At 50.7% G+C, this 17,552-nt stretch overlaps 1 protein-coding gene across 5 annotated transcripts in view; it reads right to left on the bottom strand.

Moving 5' to 3' along the window:
• The window catches only part of CELF3 (CUGBP, Elav-like family member 3), a 127,502-nt gene that overhangs the window by 20,839 nt on the left and 89,111 nt on the right, over positions 1 to 17,552 (bottom strand). For 4 of the 5 annotated variants that reach the window (XM_015416043.1, XM_015416041.1, XM_015416039.1 and 1 more), the window contains exons 3-5: positions 6,177 to 6,225; positions 2,947 to 3,075; positions 202 to 281 (exon numbers count right to left, since the gene is read on the bottom strand). In XM_015416043.1, coding sequence (XP_015271529.1) covers positions 202 to 281; positions 2,947 to 3,075; positions 6,177 to 6,225 — 258 coding nt within the window. The remainder of the gene's footprint in view (positions 1 to 201; positions 282 to 2,946; positions 3,076 to 6,176; positions 6,226 to 17,552) is intronic. The other variant, XM_015416040.1, reaches the window with a different exon arrangement.

The raw sequence follows: 17,552 nt of genomic DNA on the forward strand, positions 1-17,552 counted from the left end.
GGCTGTTTGGTTTTCAGTGCAAATCTCTTGGGATCAGGCTTTTGAGAAGATGCAATGGCGAGCCGCGTCCATCGGGGGCAGCAGAGCCCAGCGAAGACATTCCCATTGCCAAGGGTGGAGTTCTAAGGGGAGGGGCTTCCTGGACACCAAAGCTGGGACCTCTGACCCCCTTTGTCTCCTCCCCACACCTAAAGGTCTCACCGGCAACGTGCGGCTCCCGTGCAACGTGTTGATGGCAGCCTGCGCTTCTGCATGTGTCTGGAACTTCACGAAGGCGCAGCCTGGCAGGGGAGGAAGAAGGCGGGTTATCTTCTGAGCGTTCCCAATCGAACGGCCGACGCCAATTGCAGAATTCCGGAGTGGCGAGTTTGCTGGAGAATTCGCCCCCCCCGCAACACACCTTTCGGGCAAATATGCCACCTCTCCCAGATTGAGACCAGGGGAAACCCATTCTCCCCGGCTTGTGGCAGAAGGCAGGTGTGCACAGCTCTGATTGGCCGGAGCCGGTGCCGTCACGGAACCACCTCCCCTTTCTCCGGAGCAGTTTTTCAACTATTGATTTGGGTTTTAACAAGCGGACAAACAGGCATTTAACTCCGCGAATACACATGTAAGACTTTAAAAACAGCCTGCCTGGAGCACTTGCGAGAGCAGCGAGTCGATAAATGGAATCAGCATTCAGTGCGCGCATTAGGAAGTCTGTTATTTGCATGGGAGGCAGACAGGGTCAAAACACCCCCACCCCCCATTTGGGGACAATGCACTGCAGCTCTTCACCCCACCCCCACCCTCATTGGATTGCCTCACAGACACTGAATTTCTGAAGCTGCCTTATCTCAAATAGCATCAGGGGTCCATCTAACTCAGTAGTGTCTTCTCTGACTGGTGGCAGCTCTCCAGACTGTGAAGAGAGGTCTTTCCCAAAGCCTGCCATCTAGCATCCTTCAGTCTGGAGATCATACCTGGGGACCTTTTGTATGCAAAGTGTGAGCCAAGCCCTAGAGCCACAGAGCTCCCGATCCCAACCCTAAATAGGGAGACCTCCAGCCAATTCCAGCCCTTGCTTGTTGATGTTCAGCTGATTGGCGGGCAGAAACCGGGCCAAAGGTTCCAGGGGCGTGATTGTCCTGGGGAGAATTTTTTTTTTTTAAATGCCTAATCTACTTACAGGAAGTTCTGACCATAGAGTTTCTAAACGATTCCTAGAGCTACCCAGACGTGACAAGGGTCGCTCTAAAAATCACCAGAAACTCTATGAAGATAGTTTCAGAGGGTAGCCATGTTGCTCTGCAGTAGAAAAGCCAGATCAGGCCTGTAGCTATGGTGGGGCTTTTGGGAGCTCCGCCCCCTTTCTTAAAGGCACAGCCCCACAAGAATTTCTCCTGTAAATGTTTTTTTCAATCATTTAAAAACTTTTTAAAAAGGCATGCACTTCTTTAAGCAGCGTGGGGTGCTGTAGTTGACTAATTCCTGTACTGAGCAAGGGGGTTGGAGTAGGTGACCTCTAACTCTGTGTCAAGAGACTGGTCTCCTTTAAGGGAGATTTTTCTGCCTAAGTGTCAAAGCTCCCTTCCTCAGATGTTGGTCTCTGAGGTGCTCCTCGACTTGTACATCGCTATTCTACTCCAGACCAACATGGCTGCCCTCTGAAACTATTTTCATGGACGGCACCACATTCAGCTGCACGGAGCGGAGATCCACTAACCTTGATATCTGACGAAGGGCGCTTTGACTCTCAAAAGCTGAAACTCTCGTCTGTCTCTGCTGCTGGACTCAGATCTAGCAGAAACTCTATGGCAACCTTATTACAGAGTTTCTGGCAATTGCTAGAGTGACCCTTGTCACTTATGGGTAACTCTAGGAATCGTCAGGGGCTCTATGGTCAGAACTTCAGGTAAGTAGCCAAGGCCTTGTTTTGTCTTTTTGATTTTTTTGTCCTGGATGCTGCCCCCACCAACGCTAACCCTAAAGATCCTTCTGTGAGTCACGGTCACCCTGTCGGGAGCCGCAGAAGAAGCGGCACAGGCTGTGCCATCAGAGCATGGAACACATAAGGCAAGGGCACCAACTCAAGCAGCGTAGTCAGGGTGCGGTCCAAGGTCAAGCACAGAGGCAAGAGCCATCAATAGCCTGGTCTGAGGGTCAGTCCGCACAGCAAGGTCTGGAAGTCCAAGAGGTATCCACGGGCAGGTTCAAAGGGCAAGATGGAAGGCAGAGTCAGGGAACAGCCCAAACAGTCACAGGAACAAGGCAGGATCCAATGCAGTGGTCACAGGGTTGGAGGGATTTCAACTTGTTGCTTCCACACCTGACAGCCTCCCTTGGCTGGTTTTTATAGCCATGTGCTTAAGGGTCATGCTTGCAGCCAGCTGCTCGGAAGATAATCCTGCAGCTACTCATCTTTGCTATCAGCAAGCAGGAGGCGTGCACTTTGTTGTCTCTCCTGTAGCTCTATTCTTAGCTTCCATCTGCGGCGATCTAAGGGTGTGGGTGATACTGGAGGGCTGGGAGTGACCAACTGAGTTTCATCTGTTGAATCAGGGCTGGAGGGTGTCAGTGGTTCTGCACCAGCTGTTGGCTGTGAACCCTTGAGAAGCCCGCTGCTCATCTTCCTGCTTGCCGGGTTCTGCTGACTCAGAGCTGGCTACACGGGGCTCCTCTTCTCCTGAGGAGTCCTCACTGTCGCTGAGCCACGGCTGACCCATGACACAGACTATTGGTCCTTCTCACTCTGTAGCATCTAGTCCGACTGGTAGCAGCTCTCCGGAGTTTCAGACGCCGCTGAACTGGCGACCTTCTGCTTCCAAAACAGAAGCCACAATCCCTCCTATTTAATATAATGGCATTATCCGACCCCCCCATTCCAAGCTGCTTTACGCTACTGCCCAGACTCTCTGGAACTCCCTGTTGATGGTCAGGGAAGGAAAACCGCCCATTTCTGCTCACCTTTGCTGGTGCCGTCAGGACCACGGAGTACCGTGCATTCGTCAATGCTTCCAAAGGGCTCGAACATTTTCCGGACATCCTCGTCTGTTTGCTGCTTACCCAGCATTCCCACAAACAGCTTCCTGTCTTCTGGAGAGGGAGACAGGAAGTCGCATAGATGAAAGGCACCCCTGGCAAAACCTGGCCCACAAGCCACTTTGCTGTCATTTCCAGGAACCCCCTTACTCAGCTCCAAATGGTGGCCCGTCCAAATATCTATTTCTGGAGAACTCATCTTGGGTATGCCAGCCCCCAGTTGGGGCCTGGAGATCTCCTGGGATTTCAGCTCATTTCCAGACTGCCAAGATCAGTTCCCCTGGAGAACATGGATGCTTAGGAGGGTGGACTTTATGGTGTTGTACCACACTGAGGTCCCCCTCCTCATAAGAACATCAGAAGAGCCCTGTTGGGTCAGACCAGTGAGGGTCCATCCAGTCCAGCCTCCTGTCTCACACAGTGGCGAGCCAGTTTCTCTGGTGGGCCAGCAACAGGGCAGAGAGGCCGAGGCCTTCCCCTGAGAAGAGCATCAGAAGAGCCCTGCTGGGTCAGACCAGTGAGGGTCCATCCAGTCCAGCCTCCTGTCTCACACAGTGGCCAACCAGTTCCTCTGGAGGGCCAACAATAGGGCAGAGAGGCCGAGGCCTTCCCCTGAGGAGAACATCAGAAGAGCCCTGCTGGATCAGACCAGTGAGGGTCCATCCAGTCCAGCCTCCTGTCTCACAGTGGCCAACCAGTTCCTCTGGATGGCCAACAACAGGGCAGAGAGGCCGAGGCCTTCCCCGATAAGAACTTCAGAAGAGCCCTTCTGGATCAGACCAGTGAGGATCCATCCAGTCCAGCCTCCTGTCTCACACAGGGGCCAACCAGTTCCTCTGGAGGGCCAACAACAGGGCAGGGAGGCCGAGGCCTTCCCCTGAGAAGAACCTCAGAAGAGCCCTGCTGGATCAGACCAGTGAGGGTCCATCCAGTCCAGCCTCCTGTCTCACACAGGTGCCAGCCAGTTCCTCTGGAGGCCCAACAACAGGGCAGAGAGGCCGAGGCCTTCCCCTGATTTTACCGACTGGCTCTGGGATTCAGAGGCTTAGTGCCTCTGAACATGGACGTTCCCCTCAGTCACCATGGCTAGTAGCCACCGATAGACCTCCCCTCCATGAATCTATCTAACCCCCTTTTTAAAGCTGTCTGTTCCTGTGGCCGTCACTACATCCTCTGGCAGCGAATTCCACATTTGAATCACTCTCTGTGTAAAGTAGTATTTCCTTTTGTCCGTCCTGTACCTACTGCCCACCAGTGTCATTGGATGGCTTCGAGTTCTAGTCTTTCGGGAGAGAGAGAGAAATTCCTCTTTGTCATCCCCTGTCTCCAGCGCCAAACCTCCAAGAATTCCCCAGTTACTTCTGGTAATCAGATAACCATCCAAAGTCTCTATTCAATCCAAATATGTAAATTTGACTCCGTCAGACTTGGACTGAATAGAGACTTTGGATGGTTATCTCATTACCAGAAGTAACTGCCTTTCAGGTATTCCATTCACATTCATCAGTAGAAGGAAGGGGTCCCACACAGCCTGGATTGTGCATTCTACCTTTTCCATGACTTCTGCAACTGCTTTGCATTTACCTGGCCCTTTCTGCATCCTCCCCCACCCTCCCCTTACCACCTATATATCTCTGGCCAGCTTCTTCATACCCTCCATGCATCTGACGAAGAGAGACGTGTTCCTCGAAAGCTTATGCTACGATATGTTGTCGAAGGCTTTCACAGCCAGAGTTCATTCGCTGTTGTAGATTTTCTGGGTTGTCTGGCTGTGGTCTTGGCATTGTAGGACCTGACGCTTTGCCAGTAGCTGTGACTGGCATCCTCAGAGGTATAACACGGAAAGATGGAGTACTCTCTGTGTCAAGGTGTGAAGAAAAATGGTAGGCAGGTGATTGATGTCTGCTCAGGAAGGTGGGGTAGGGCTGAGTCATTATCCTGTAGGAGTTCCCCAGGCTGTGACATGCTAATGGAGGAACTTTCCCGAGGAGGTTCTTTTGCATATGGATTCGCTGTTGAAATTCTAAACTTATCTGTACTGCTATTGTAAGATGTAGAGCATTTCGTGTTTTTCAGGACAGGAAACCATGCCCTATTACATAGCCTAACTCAAACAGGACACAGCAGGGGTCATTTCGTAGAAAAAGAGCTAGGGGAACTCATTAGCATAACTCATTAGCATATGCCACACCCCCTGACATCACGGGAAGTGTGTCATAAGGCCACACACCCCGCCCCCAACGGTCCCGGCCACTACCACCGGCCTTGCAGCTCCACTGCCGAGCCCCATGAGGGGCCCGGCGGTGGACCTGCAAGGCTGGCGGGAGTGCAAGGAAGCCCCGCGAAGGCCCTCCCTGGCCCCAGGCAGGCAGGGGTGGGGAGAGGCAGGGAGGAAGCAACTTAACCTCCCTCTTCTCCTGCCTCCTCCTGGCTGAATGAGTGCCGGAAGCGGGGCGGTTGGAAGCAGGGGGCGGGGCTTCGTCATGTGCCCCGCCCCTCGTACCTCACCCAGGGGAACTGCGTTCCCCTGCGTTCCCCCCGAAATGACCTCTGGGACACAGTATCTTATACCAAGACACTGATAGGCTGGACAACACATCCAATTGCCAGGTCAGATTACACAGGGAAGCCATTGAAATTCATAAACATAAACACAATTTTAACAGGAAAGAAGAGAGCTTAAAAATAAATAAGGCATGGTTTCCTGTCCTAAAAAAACCACAAAATGCTCTACATCTTACAATAGCACCACAGATAAGATTAGAATTTCAACATCCAATCCCTATGCAAAAGAACCTCCTGAGGAAAGCTCCTCCATTAGCATGTCACAGCCTGGGGAATCCTACAAGATAATGACTCAGCCCTACTCCACCTTCCTGAGCAGATATCAATTACCTGCCTACCATTTTTCTTCTCACCTTGACATAGAGAGGACTCCCTCTTTCTGTGTTATACCTCTGGGGATGCCAGTCACAGCTGCTGACGAAACGTCAGGTCCTACAATGCCAGACAACCTGGAAAATTTACAACAGCTTATGCTACAATAGTTTGTTAGTCTGAAAGGCGCTACTGGGCTTTTTACAGTCTATCAAGGCTGTAAACGCGGGAGTGGACTGTACCACCCTCACCTCGAAACCCTCAGATGTTGTACGTACCTCCTCTGCTCTCGCTGTCCGCTGGTTTCACTTGGATCGGCCGGTTCATCTGCAAAGAGAAGGAGACAAGCGGTGAAAAGAGACTCTAAGAAACGCGAGTAGACCTTCTCGGGAACGAAAGGAGGGAGTCCCATCTCTCGCGCTGTCCCGCTCTGAAAGAACTATTCAAAAGAAAGGTTTTCAAAGGAATCAAAGGAACGCTTTTGCTAGCCGGAAAAGATGCAAGCGATCCTGCAGGAATGATCCAAGAGATCCCGGCTTCCAGTAATAGATGACGCAAAGTCCTTTTTTGGCAGGAATACCGTGAGTTGGAATGGGTACAAAGCAACAATCCCTTACCGATTGGACTCAAACCAATTTCGGCCTATTAGAAGGGGGAAACCCTCTTATTCACCAAAACAAGCCCCCGATGAGTGAACAAATCGGAGAAGAGCTGAAACGGAAAGTGTGAAGGTGGGAAAACGGCTCCTGGGTCAGTGTCAAGGAGACATGCTCCTCCAACGAGAGCATTCGAGTACATATTTCTGTTCTGTTGCAGTAGAATAGAGCAAGAACCCAGGAGCACCTTAAAGACTAACAAAATATGTGGCAGACGAGGAGCTCTCATGAGTCACTGCTCACGTCTCCAGATAACAGCTAGAAATGGGAGTCCATCTGTCCAATTTATGAATTATCTATTAATGGGACAGATGGGACTCCCATCGTAGCTGTATCTGATGAAGTGAGCCGTGACTCACGAAAGCTCCTCCCCGCCACGTATTTTGTTAGTCTTTAAGGTGCTCCTAGAGGAGCTGCGGTGGCTCAAGTGGTTAAGACGCTGAACTGCAGGCTGTGGAAGGTCGGTAGTTCAGCGGTTCGAGACCCGGGTTGCTGCATGACGGAGTGAGCTCCCGTCTCCAGTTCCAGCTCCTGCCAACCTAGCAGTTCGAAAGCAAGACATTGCAAGTAGATAAATAGGGACCACTTCAGTGGGAAGAGAACAGCGTTCTGTGCGCCTTGGTGTTTAGTCATGCCGGCCACATGACCACGGAAACGTCTTCGGACAGCGCTGGCTCTTCGGCTTGGAAATGGAGATGAGCACTGCAACCCTAGAGTCGGAGTCGACTGGCTTTCAAGCAAGGTGCTCCTGGACTCTTTAAGGTGCTCCTGGACTCTTGCTCTTTTCTACTGCTGCAGACAGACTAACACGGCTACCCATCTTCCCCCCCACCCCGTTTATTTACCATTTTACAGCATTATATACGTTACATGACAGTTAAACATATACATTTATGTGAGTCATATTTACATTGTGTTATTCAGCCATAGATACAGTTTTTTCCCATCTTTTCTCGTATCATTCCTGATCTTTCCCTTGTAGTATTAAACTTAACCTATCCATTTCGGCCATCAATAACAATTTTTCTATCAGTTCCTCCTTTGAGGGTATTCTGTTTTCCAGCACTTTGCTAACATTATTCTCGCTGCAGTGAAAATATATGTTATTATATATACATTTTCCTTGTTGCGTGTTTCTGGAAACATGTTTAATAAACGTGCTTCTGGCACAAATGGTATTTCAAGTCCAGTTACGTCTTTTATTATTTTATATGTTTTGTGCCAATAATTTTGTATTTTTTCACATCTCCACCACATGTGGTAGAATGTGCCGACATTTTTTTTACATTTCCAGCAGTTTCTATTTCTATCCACATAGCATTTTGCTATTTTATCAGGTGTCCAGTGCCACCTGTGAAACATTTTATATATATTCTCTTTATACGGTATAGCTCTCATCAGTTTGGCTGAATTCCATATTTTAGACCACTGATCGATGTCTATCCTATGTATTCTACCCATCTTGATCTTGTACTGTTTGTTTGGACTGTTTTGCGCTGGTTATGAACTGTAATAAAGCGATGATGACGACGAGATCTTGTACTGTAAGAGGAATTCTCCCAGTTTCTTACTCTGGAAATTCTCCCGGTTTCTTACTGTTCTGAATCTACTATGGCCCCTTCTGTGATTGGGGGGGGGGGGTAGAGGGAAGAAGAAAAAGAAGAAAAAGAGATTGGATTTCTACCCCGCCCTTCACTACCCAAAGGAGTCTCAGAGCAGCTTACAATCTCCTTTCCCTTCCCCTCCCCACAACAGATACCCTGTGAGGTAGGTGGGGCTGAGAGAGCTCTGACAGAAATGGCTCTTTTTTCAAGGACAGCTCTTATCAGAACTACGGCTTGCCCAAGATCATCGGGCAGGTGCAAGTGGAGGAGTGGGGAATCAAACCCGGTTCTCCCAGATTAGAATCTGGTGCACTTAAGCACTACACCAAACAGAAAAGAAGAAGAAGAAGAAGAAGAAGAAGAAGAAGAAGAAGAAGAAGAAGAAGAAGAAGAAGAAGAAGAAGAGATTGGAGTTATACCCCACCCTTCACTACCCAAAGGAGTCTCAGAGCGGCTTGCAAACTCCTTTCCCTCCCCCTCCCCACAACAGACACCCTGTGAGGTGGGTGGGGCTGAGAGAGCTCTTGACAGAAACTGCTCTTTTTCAAGAACAGCTCTGACAGAACTATGGCTTGCCCAAGGTCATCCAGCAGGTGCGAGTGGAGGAGTGGGGAATCAAACCCGGCTCTCCCAGATTAGAGTCCGCGCACTTCACCACCACACCAGAGAAACTGATCTCTGTGGTCTGAAGATGAGCTGCAATTCCAGGGGGATCCCCAGGTCCCACCCGGAGGCTCGCGCCCTTAGTAGCACCCCTGGATTTCTTTGGTAGTCTCCCACCCAAGTACTAACAAGGGTCCAACCCTGCTTAGCCTCTGAGATGTGACGAGATCAGGTCAGGGTTTTTGGGGATTAAAGGTAAAGGTAAAGGTTCCCTTGCTCGAAAGCCAGTCAAGTCCGACTCTAGGGTTGCGGCGCTCATCTCCGTTTCAAAGTCGAAGAGCCGGCGCTGTCCGAAGACGTTTCCGTGGTCATGTGGCCAGCATGACTAAACACCAAGGCGCACGGAACGCTGTTCCCTTCCCACCAAAGTGGTACCTATTTATCTACTTGCGATTTCTTGCTTTCGAACTGCTAGGTTGGCAGGAGCTGGGGCCAGAGATGGGAGCTCACTCCGCCATGTGGCAACTCGGGTCTCGAACTGGTGAACTACCGACCTTCCACAGCCTGCAGTTCAGCGTCTTAACCACTTGAGCCACCGCAGCTCCTTTCGGGGATTAGGGGACAGGATTTCTGCATTAGAGGGAGGCCCGTGCAACACCTCGAGCACTTTTGAGTTACATCGTTTCAGCCGTACGAGAAGTTCGTTTGGACATTCGGCCTCTTTTCTCTGCACTTCCTCTGCCACCACCCCCTCCTTTCCCCCAAAGAAGCCTGTCAGCAATCGGAGGAGGTTAAAGCCTGCCCGAAACGGCTCTCTGCTGCTCGCGGGATTAGAAAGGGTTAGATTATCTCAGCGGGAACTTTAGGCCTTTTTCGGTAAAAGCATTTGTAATCATATTAAAGGAAAGCGGCGCTGGGGGAGGCCAACGGGGCCCTTGAAATTCTTAGCGGAGGAGGACAACGAGGGGGGGGGGAAGAGAGCGAGAAGGCAGCAAGGGGGGGATTCTTTTGCAAAGGCCTTAGCGGTCAGCAGGGTCCTGTGCATAGGAAATCTGGAGCGGCCGGGCAAGGTCATTCCGGAGTCTGCCGTTTAGTACCCTGCTTCTTACCCTGCTTCTTTTCTTCTAAGCTGGGAGAACCGGGTTTGATTCCCCATCCCTCCACTTGAAGCCAGCTTGGTGACCTTGGATCAGTCACAAGCTCTCTGAGAGCTGTTCTCTCAAGGACAGTTCTAGAAAGAGCTCTCTCAGCCCCACCTGCCTCACAGGCTGTTCGTTGTGGGGAGGGGGAAGGGAAAAGGAGTTTGTAAGCCGCTCTGAGACTCCCGTGGGTAGTGAAGGGCAGGGTATAAATCCAATCTCCTCCTCATCCTCCTCCACTTGCACCTGGCTGGATGACCTTGGGCAAGCCATAGTCCGGTCTGAGCTGTCTTTGAAAGAGCAGTTTCGGTCAGAGCTCTCTCAGCCCCACCTACCTCACAGGGTGTCTGTTGTGGGGAGGGGAAGGGAAAGGAGATTGTAGGCCGCTCTGAGACTCCTTTGGGTAGTGAAGGGCGGGGCATAAATCCAATCTTCTCCTACAACATTATTTTTAAAATGTTTAAAAGTTCATCAGCTTTCAGGATACAGATCGAAAATTTCATTTCCCTCATGAGAGTTTCGGCACATCTTCCCCCTCCAAAGCCCTGACCGGCATTATCCTCAGGGGAGTTGTCACCACTAAAAACAGGGTGCTTCCCACTGCGGCGGGGGTGGGGTGGGGGGATGAACCTGAATGATCGAAGCCCCCCCCGAGGGAAATCTTCCAGGGGGCCCCCCTTGCCATTTCTAGGTGGTTAGTGAAATCATTTCTCTTCTTGGCTCGAAAAAGCAGGTCAAACCGCGGTTATTTTCACATCTTCCTTTTCACGATGAAGTCATCGGTTTGTTTTTATACGTTTCAGATTTTTGTAAAGAAATTATGAACTACGGAACTGTAACTAGAGTGGGGGGGGGGAGTTTGCAGACATGAGAATCGACTGATAAGCTGTAGACTGAATCCAACACAGTTTAAAACAAACAAACAAATACCGGTTGCAGAGAGAGGATGCAACCCTCAGTTCAGTTCAGAAACCTTTAATGGCATAAAATAAGGGCAAATACAATGAGTAAAAGCAGGGGTCATTTCCTGCGGGAGCGCACAGGAGCAGAGCTCCGGCAGTAAGGAGCCCAGGGGGGCGGGCACATGCAACAAGCCCTGCCCCCTGCTCCCAGCAGCCCTCAGTTGGGCCATGAGGACCAAGAAGCAGCCAGGTAAGTTGCAGAGCCCCCCCCAACCCGCCTTCAGGTACAAACTCTCCCTCCTCTGTGAAGGCAGATCTGAGCATTCCCCCCCCCCATAGCTAGCAATCCAAAAGAATCCAGTGACAAATTTAAGACCAAGTTTTATTCAGGTACAAGCTCTCCCTCCTCTTTGAGGGCAGATCTGCGTCCCCCCCCCCCACATAGCTAGCAATCCAAAACAGTCCAGTGGCACCTTTAAGGCCAAGTTTTATTCAGGTACAAGCTCTCCCTCCCCTGCAAGGACAGATCTGCAGGGTTCCCCCCCCCCAATAGCTCGCAATCCAAAACAGTCCAGTGGAGCCTGAGCGGTGGGTGTTGCCTTCTGACACAGCTCCGGTGAGGTCAGGGGGTGTGTCATATGCAAATGAGTCATGCTAATGAGTTATGCTAATGAGCTCCAGCACCTCTTTTTCTACGAAATGACCCCTGAAAAAGTAGGTACCAACAGTAATTCCAGGCATGGGGATGCATCCCTCCGTCTTCCAGAAAGAAATATGGGCACTCATATCAGTCACCTACCATAGTCTTCGCAGAGGAAAAAGCATCAGAACATAAGAAGAAGAGCCCTGCTGGATCGGACCAGTGGGCTAGCCCAGCTCAGAAACCACGCCACCTCAAGCAAACAGACACACACTTACCCCCTTTGCCTATTAGGTAAAGCTTTCCCTTGCTCGAAAGCCAGTCGAATCCAACTCTAGGGGGGCGGTGATCATCTCCGTTTCCAAGCCGAAGAGCCAGCGCTGTCCGAAGACGTTTTCGTGGTCACGTGGCCGGCATGACTAAACGCTGAGGCGCGTGGAACGCTGTTCCCTTCCCACCGAGGTGGTACCTATTTATCTACTTGCAATTTCTTGCTTTCGGACTGCTAGGCTGGCAGGAGCTGGGGCCAGAGACGGGCGCTCACTCTGTCATGCGGCACTCGGGTCTTGAACTGCCGAACTACTGACCTTCCAGTCTGCAGCTCGGCTCCTTAACCTTTGAGCCACCGCGGCCCCTGCCTATTTTGCCAATTGCATCAATCCCAAACTCAACTCCCCTGTCAGAAGTCCAGTTTTGAAGCACTCCCCAGGAGCAAGCCCCATAGGGATCCAGTGTACCTCTTACACAGTCAGCCCTCTGACCCTGTGGGATAACTCAAACACTGGGATTCTCCTCCTGTGTCGTGTGGAGATCAGCATAGGTGGGATTACACAAAACACATTTTTGAAAACCCGTGTAACCAATCAGAGCTTCCTACATGTGATGAACACATGGAATTCACTGCCACAGGAGGTGGTGGCGGCTACAAGCATGGACGGCTTCAAGAGGGAACTGGATAAACATACGGAGCAGAGGTCCATCAGTGGCGATTAGTCACAAGGTATAGGTAGGAACTCTCTGTCTGAGTCAAGGGATGCTCTGTCTTCTTGGTGCTTGGGGGGGGGTCAACAGTGGGAGGGCTTCTGGTGTCCTGGCCCCACTGCTGGACCTCCTGATGGCACCTGGTGTTTTGGGCCACTGTGTGACACAGAGTGTAGGACTGGATGGGCCATTGGCCTGATCCAACATTGGCTTCTCTCTTATGTTCTCTCCCAAAGATCCTTGGGAACTAGAGTTTGTTGAAGTCGCCTAGGATTCTCTGTCCCTCCCCCTCAAAGATCTACAATTTCTAAGCTTGCACAGATGAGAGGGAAGGAAGGATTAGACAATGAATCATCTGGATTTTAGTCTGTAAATTATGTTAAAATGAAGGTAAGGTAAAGGTAAAGGTTCCCTTGCTTGAAAGCCAGTCGAGTCCGACTCTAGGGTTGCGGTGCTCATCTCCGTTTCAAAGCCGAAGAGCCAGCGCAGTCCAAAGACGTCTCCGTGGTCATGTGGCCAAAATGACTAAACACCGAGGCACACGGAACGCTGTTCCCTTCCCAACAAAGTGGTACCTATTTATCTACTTGCAATTTCTTGCTTTCGAACTGCTAGGTTGGAAAGAGCTGGAACTGGAGACGGGAGCTCACCCCGTCATGCGGCACTCAGGTCTCGAACTGCTGAACTACCGACCTTCCACAGCCTGCAGTTCAGAATCTAAACCAACAAGCACAAACCTCCTAAGGAAGTTTAGAAAACTAATAGAGGGCAAAAAGTTAAAAACATAATAAGTGTACAAAAGAGTGTTTATTACAAAGACATATAAATACCTAGTAGGGGCCCAAATAAAGCCCTGTAAAATGTACAAAGGCCCTGGTCACACGGGCCAGATAACGTGGGGGGGGGAGGCGTGGCTGTTCACCTCAGAGCAAAATAAAGTGCGGTAGCCCGATCACACGGTCCCCCAAGTCTTCACACTAAGGCTGTTAGCTGGCAATCACACGGCGATGCTGGAGCGTGGCAAAGAAGTGGCGCGGCAAGTGTTTCGTGTTTGTGTGCATGCGCAGTTCCGCGGAGCAGCACTGCTTTCAGTTATGTGTTTGTGCGCATGCACTTACGAAAAACATCCAGTCTGTGACAGGACGTGGACGGGCGCCGGATGCCACGGGATACTAGCGCTCCCGCGATCAGACGCCCGCCCCTACCCCACGTTTTCCGGATACTAGTGCACTTTCCGCAGTACTTTTTTACTGCGCATCTTCTGCGGGATTCCACGGGTGCGCTACGCTTCCCAGATGTTGCAAATCCTCCATGTGACGGGGGCCAAAGTTACAAATACACACAAAAAAGAGAACAGTGTATGGCCTGACGCGTTTCGTCTCACAAGAGCCTTCTTCAGAGGTCAAATAGTGCAAAATATAACAAGCAACAGAGTCCCTGTAACACGTGTAAGGCAATAAACCATAAATAAAAATAAATAAATAAAATAGGACCAAAATTGGAATGTTCCAATATGGAATTGAATGACACACCAAAAAGTTTCTATTAGGGGCCACAAATATATCTGGCCTCATGTCAGAAGTTGTTGTGGGAACTGGAAATATTATGTACCTTCCAGTTTAGGTCCTAAAAGTGCAAATAGAATTGCCTTATCAGGGACAATGTGCCATCAGTATGTAATGGGGTCATTTCCTGCAGGAGCGCACAGGAGCAGAGTTCCGGCAGTAAAGAGCCGGGGGGGGGGCGCATGCAACAAGCCCCACCCCCTGCTTCCAACAGCCCCGGGTGGAGGCTTGATCAGGGGGTTGGGAGAGCCTCCCCCCCATCTGTTTGCCCTCTTTCTTTCTTTCTTTCTTTCTTTCTTTCTTTCTTTCTTTCTTTCTTTCTTTCTTTCTTTCCCTCCTTCTTTCCTCCTCTTTCTTTCCCTCTTTCTCTCCTTCTTTTCTTTCCTCCTCTCTCTCTCTGTCTCTCTCTCTCTCTGTCCTTTTTCCTTCTCTCCTTCTTTCTTTCCCTCCTTATTCCCTTCTCTCCCTCTCTCCCTCTTTCCTTCCTTCCTTCTCTCCTTCTTTCCTTCTATCCCTCTTTCAGTGGCATATGCAAATAAGTTATGCTAATGAGTTATGCTAATGAGCTCCTGCACCTCTTTTTCTACGAAAGGATCCCTGATAGGATCTATAGGATAATGCTATAGACTTCACTCCTCCAAAGGAGCTATTTCCTCCAGGGGAACGGATCTGTGTCACCGGGAGATCAGCTGTCATTCTGGGAGATTTCCACAATGGGATGCCAGCCTCCAGGTGGGGCCTGGAGACCCCCAGAATTACAGCTCATCTCCAGACTACAGAGACCGGTTCCCTACGATTGTCGTTTGGCATCTGAAATCACCCCACTCTCCCACTCAGTGGGCCAGGGCCTTCTCAGTGGCGGCTCCGCACTGGCGGAATAAACTCCTGGAGGAGATCAGGGCCCTGCGGGACCTCCCACAGTTCCGCAGGGCCTGTAAAACGGAGCTCTTCCACCAGGCCTTCGATGAGCAGCCGCACCAAACACCCAAGAAGTGACCCTGTGCCCTGGCCTACAACTTAACAGCCTGTGCTCACCGCATACATAGTCGGATCAACTGAGCTAGTGTGAAAACGTCACCGTGACGGCCACTGAAGTAGTACTGTTAATTTTGAAACTTCTGCTCTCGCATTTGACTTCAATATTTCCCCAGCACTTTAGGACAGGGGTGGCCATACTTGCTCAGCGTAAGAGCCACACAGACTAAACATCAGATGTTTGAGAGCCGCAAGACAGGAACAGATATTATGCACACGTTTTTACTGGGAAAGATGCAGATTTGCCTTTTATTAACATTATAAATGTTAGGATAACTCATATTTCAATGTTATGGTGTTTTTATGAATGATTTTCACTGTATTTATATATGTACTTTTACGTAAGCCACCCTAAGCCTGCCTTGGCAGGGAGGGCGGGGTATAAATCGAATGAATGAATACATAAAATAAATAAAAATATAGAACAGATGGACTCACATTCCAGCTGTTATCTGAAGAAGTGAGCCGTGATTCAAGAAGAAGAAGAAGAGATTGGATTTATGCCCCGCCCTTCACTACCCAAAGGAGTCTCAGAGCGGCTTACAAACTCCTTTCCCTTCCCCTCCCTACAACAGACACACCCTGTGAGGTAGGTGGGGCTGAGAGAGCTCTGACAGAAACGGCTCTTTTTCAAGAACAGCTCTGACAGAACTACGGCTTGCCCAAGGTAATCCAGCAGCTGCGAGTGGAGGAGTGGGGAATCAAACCCGGGTCCTCCCAGATCAGAGTCCGTGCACTTAACCACGACACCAAACTGAAAGCTCCTCTCCTGCCACAAGAAAGCTCCTCCCCTGCCACGAATTTTGTTAGTCTTGAAGGTGCACCTGGACTCTGGCTCTTTTCTACTGCTAAAGGTAAAGGTAAAGGTTCCCTTGCTCGAAAGCCAGTCGAGTCCAACTCTAGGATTGCGGTGCTCATCTCCGTTTCAAAGCCGAAGAGCCAGCGCTGTCCGAAGACGTTTCCGTGGTCACATGGCCGGCATGACTAAACACCAAGGCGCACGGAACGCTGTTCCCTTCCCACTGAAGTGGTACCTATTCATCTACTTGCAATTTCTTGCTTTCGAACTGCTAGGTTGGCAGGAGCTGGAACTAGAGACGGGAGCGCACTCCGTTATGTGGCACCCGGGTCTCGAACTGCTGAACTACCGACCTTCCACAGCCTGTAGTTCGGCGTCTTAACCACTTGAGCCACCGCAGCTCAAGTGCTACAGACAGACTAACATGGCTACCAATCTTGATCTATCCCACTGGAGGGCGGACTCTATGGCACTGTACCCTACCGAGGTCCCTTTCCTCCCCAGGCTCCGCCCCTCAAATCTCCAGGAGTTGCCCAACCTGGAGCTGGCAACCCTATCCCCCCCTCCAGCTAGAGGGGGCAGCAGCGAGACGGGCTCCCTCTCTCCCCCCATTTGAAACTTCTTTCCCGACAATTGCCAGGGCAACACCGAAATGGCGTGGAGGCCAAGCTGTTCTTCGGCGCTGCACCATCTCGCTGACCTCTGGCTGGTGCTCGCACACACACGCGCGCGGAGGGATTTTAAGGGCTCCTACTGGTGGGATCTGCGTAAACGAACACTCTGCTAATTGACTCGCCGATCGATTAGGATGGCTAATGTACTGTGCAGGGGACTCTGTCGGATCAAACAGGGACAGCCTGGAGGAGGGAAAGTGGTGGGTGATGGGGGGGGGAAGCCAGGGAAGCGAAGGGGGGGGGAATTAAAACGTTTTTGGGACTGCCCTAGCGTGGCTACACACAATCAGGAATCGTTTCTTTATCGAGTTCCCTGCACGGAGGAGCTGCCAACCTCCAGGTGGGACCGGGAGACCCCCCAAAATGACTACTAGAATCATAGACTCATAGAGTTGGAAGGGACCTCCAGGGTCATCTAGTCCAACCCCCTGCACAGGGCAGGAAATTCACAAATACCTCCCCCCCCCACACACACACCCAGTGACCCCTGCTCCAGGCCCAGAAGATAACAAAAAACCTCAAGGATCTCCAGCCAAACTGGCCTGGGGAAAAATGGCTTCTTGTCCCTGTTAAAGACTGGGTTCAAGACGCATTGCAGTGAACAGCTCTACTTCATTAAGTGATTTCAGGAACAAGACTGACACAAGGCTGAAATTCCAGGGCAACAGCCCTGTTTAAATAGCATGCAAAACCCACACCCAAACACAACCCGCTCCCAACGATAGGCTATTTACATAACATTAGTTTCTCATTGGTCACTTTCTGAGTCCTGGTGGGCTATTGTTCTAGAGCTCCAAGATCAGCCAGTCTCTGGTACCCAGTCCTGGAATGTTCCAGCCCTAATACATAACAGTCCCCAAAGTGGCGATCAACATTTCCCTGGGCGTGTCAGAAAGGGCCACAAGAACGAAGCACTTCATGCGACCCTTCCTGCCCTCCCTCTCGTGATCTGCCTCAGTTCACAGAATCAGCACCACTGTCAGATGGCCATCGAGCCTCTGCTTGAAAACCTCCAGAGAAGGAGAGCCCACCACCTCCCGAGGAAGCCTGTTCCAC

The sequence above is a fragment of the Gekko japonicus genome, unplaced genomic scaffold, assembly GCF_001447785.1.
Source record: "Gekko japonicus isolate JY-2015 unplaced genomic scaffold, Gekko_japonicus_V1.1 scaffold226, whole genome shotgun sequence".
Taxonomy (NCBI): domain Eukaryota; kingdom Metazoa; phylum Chordata; class Lepidosauria; order Squamata; family Gekkonidae; genus Gekko; species Gekko japonicus.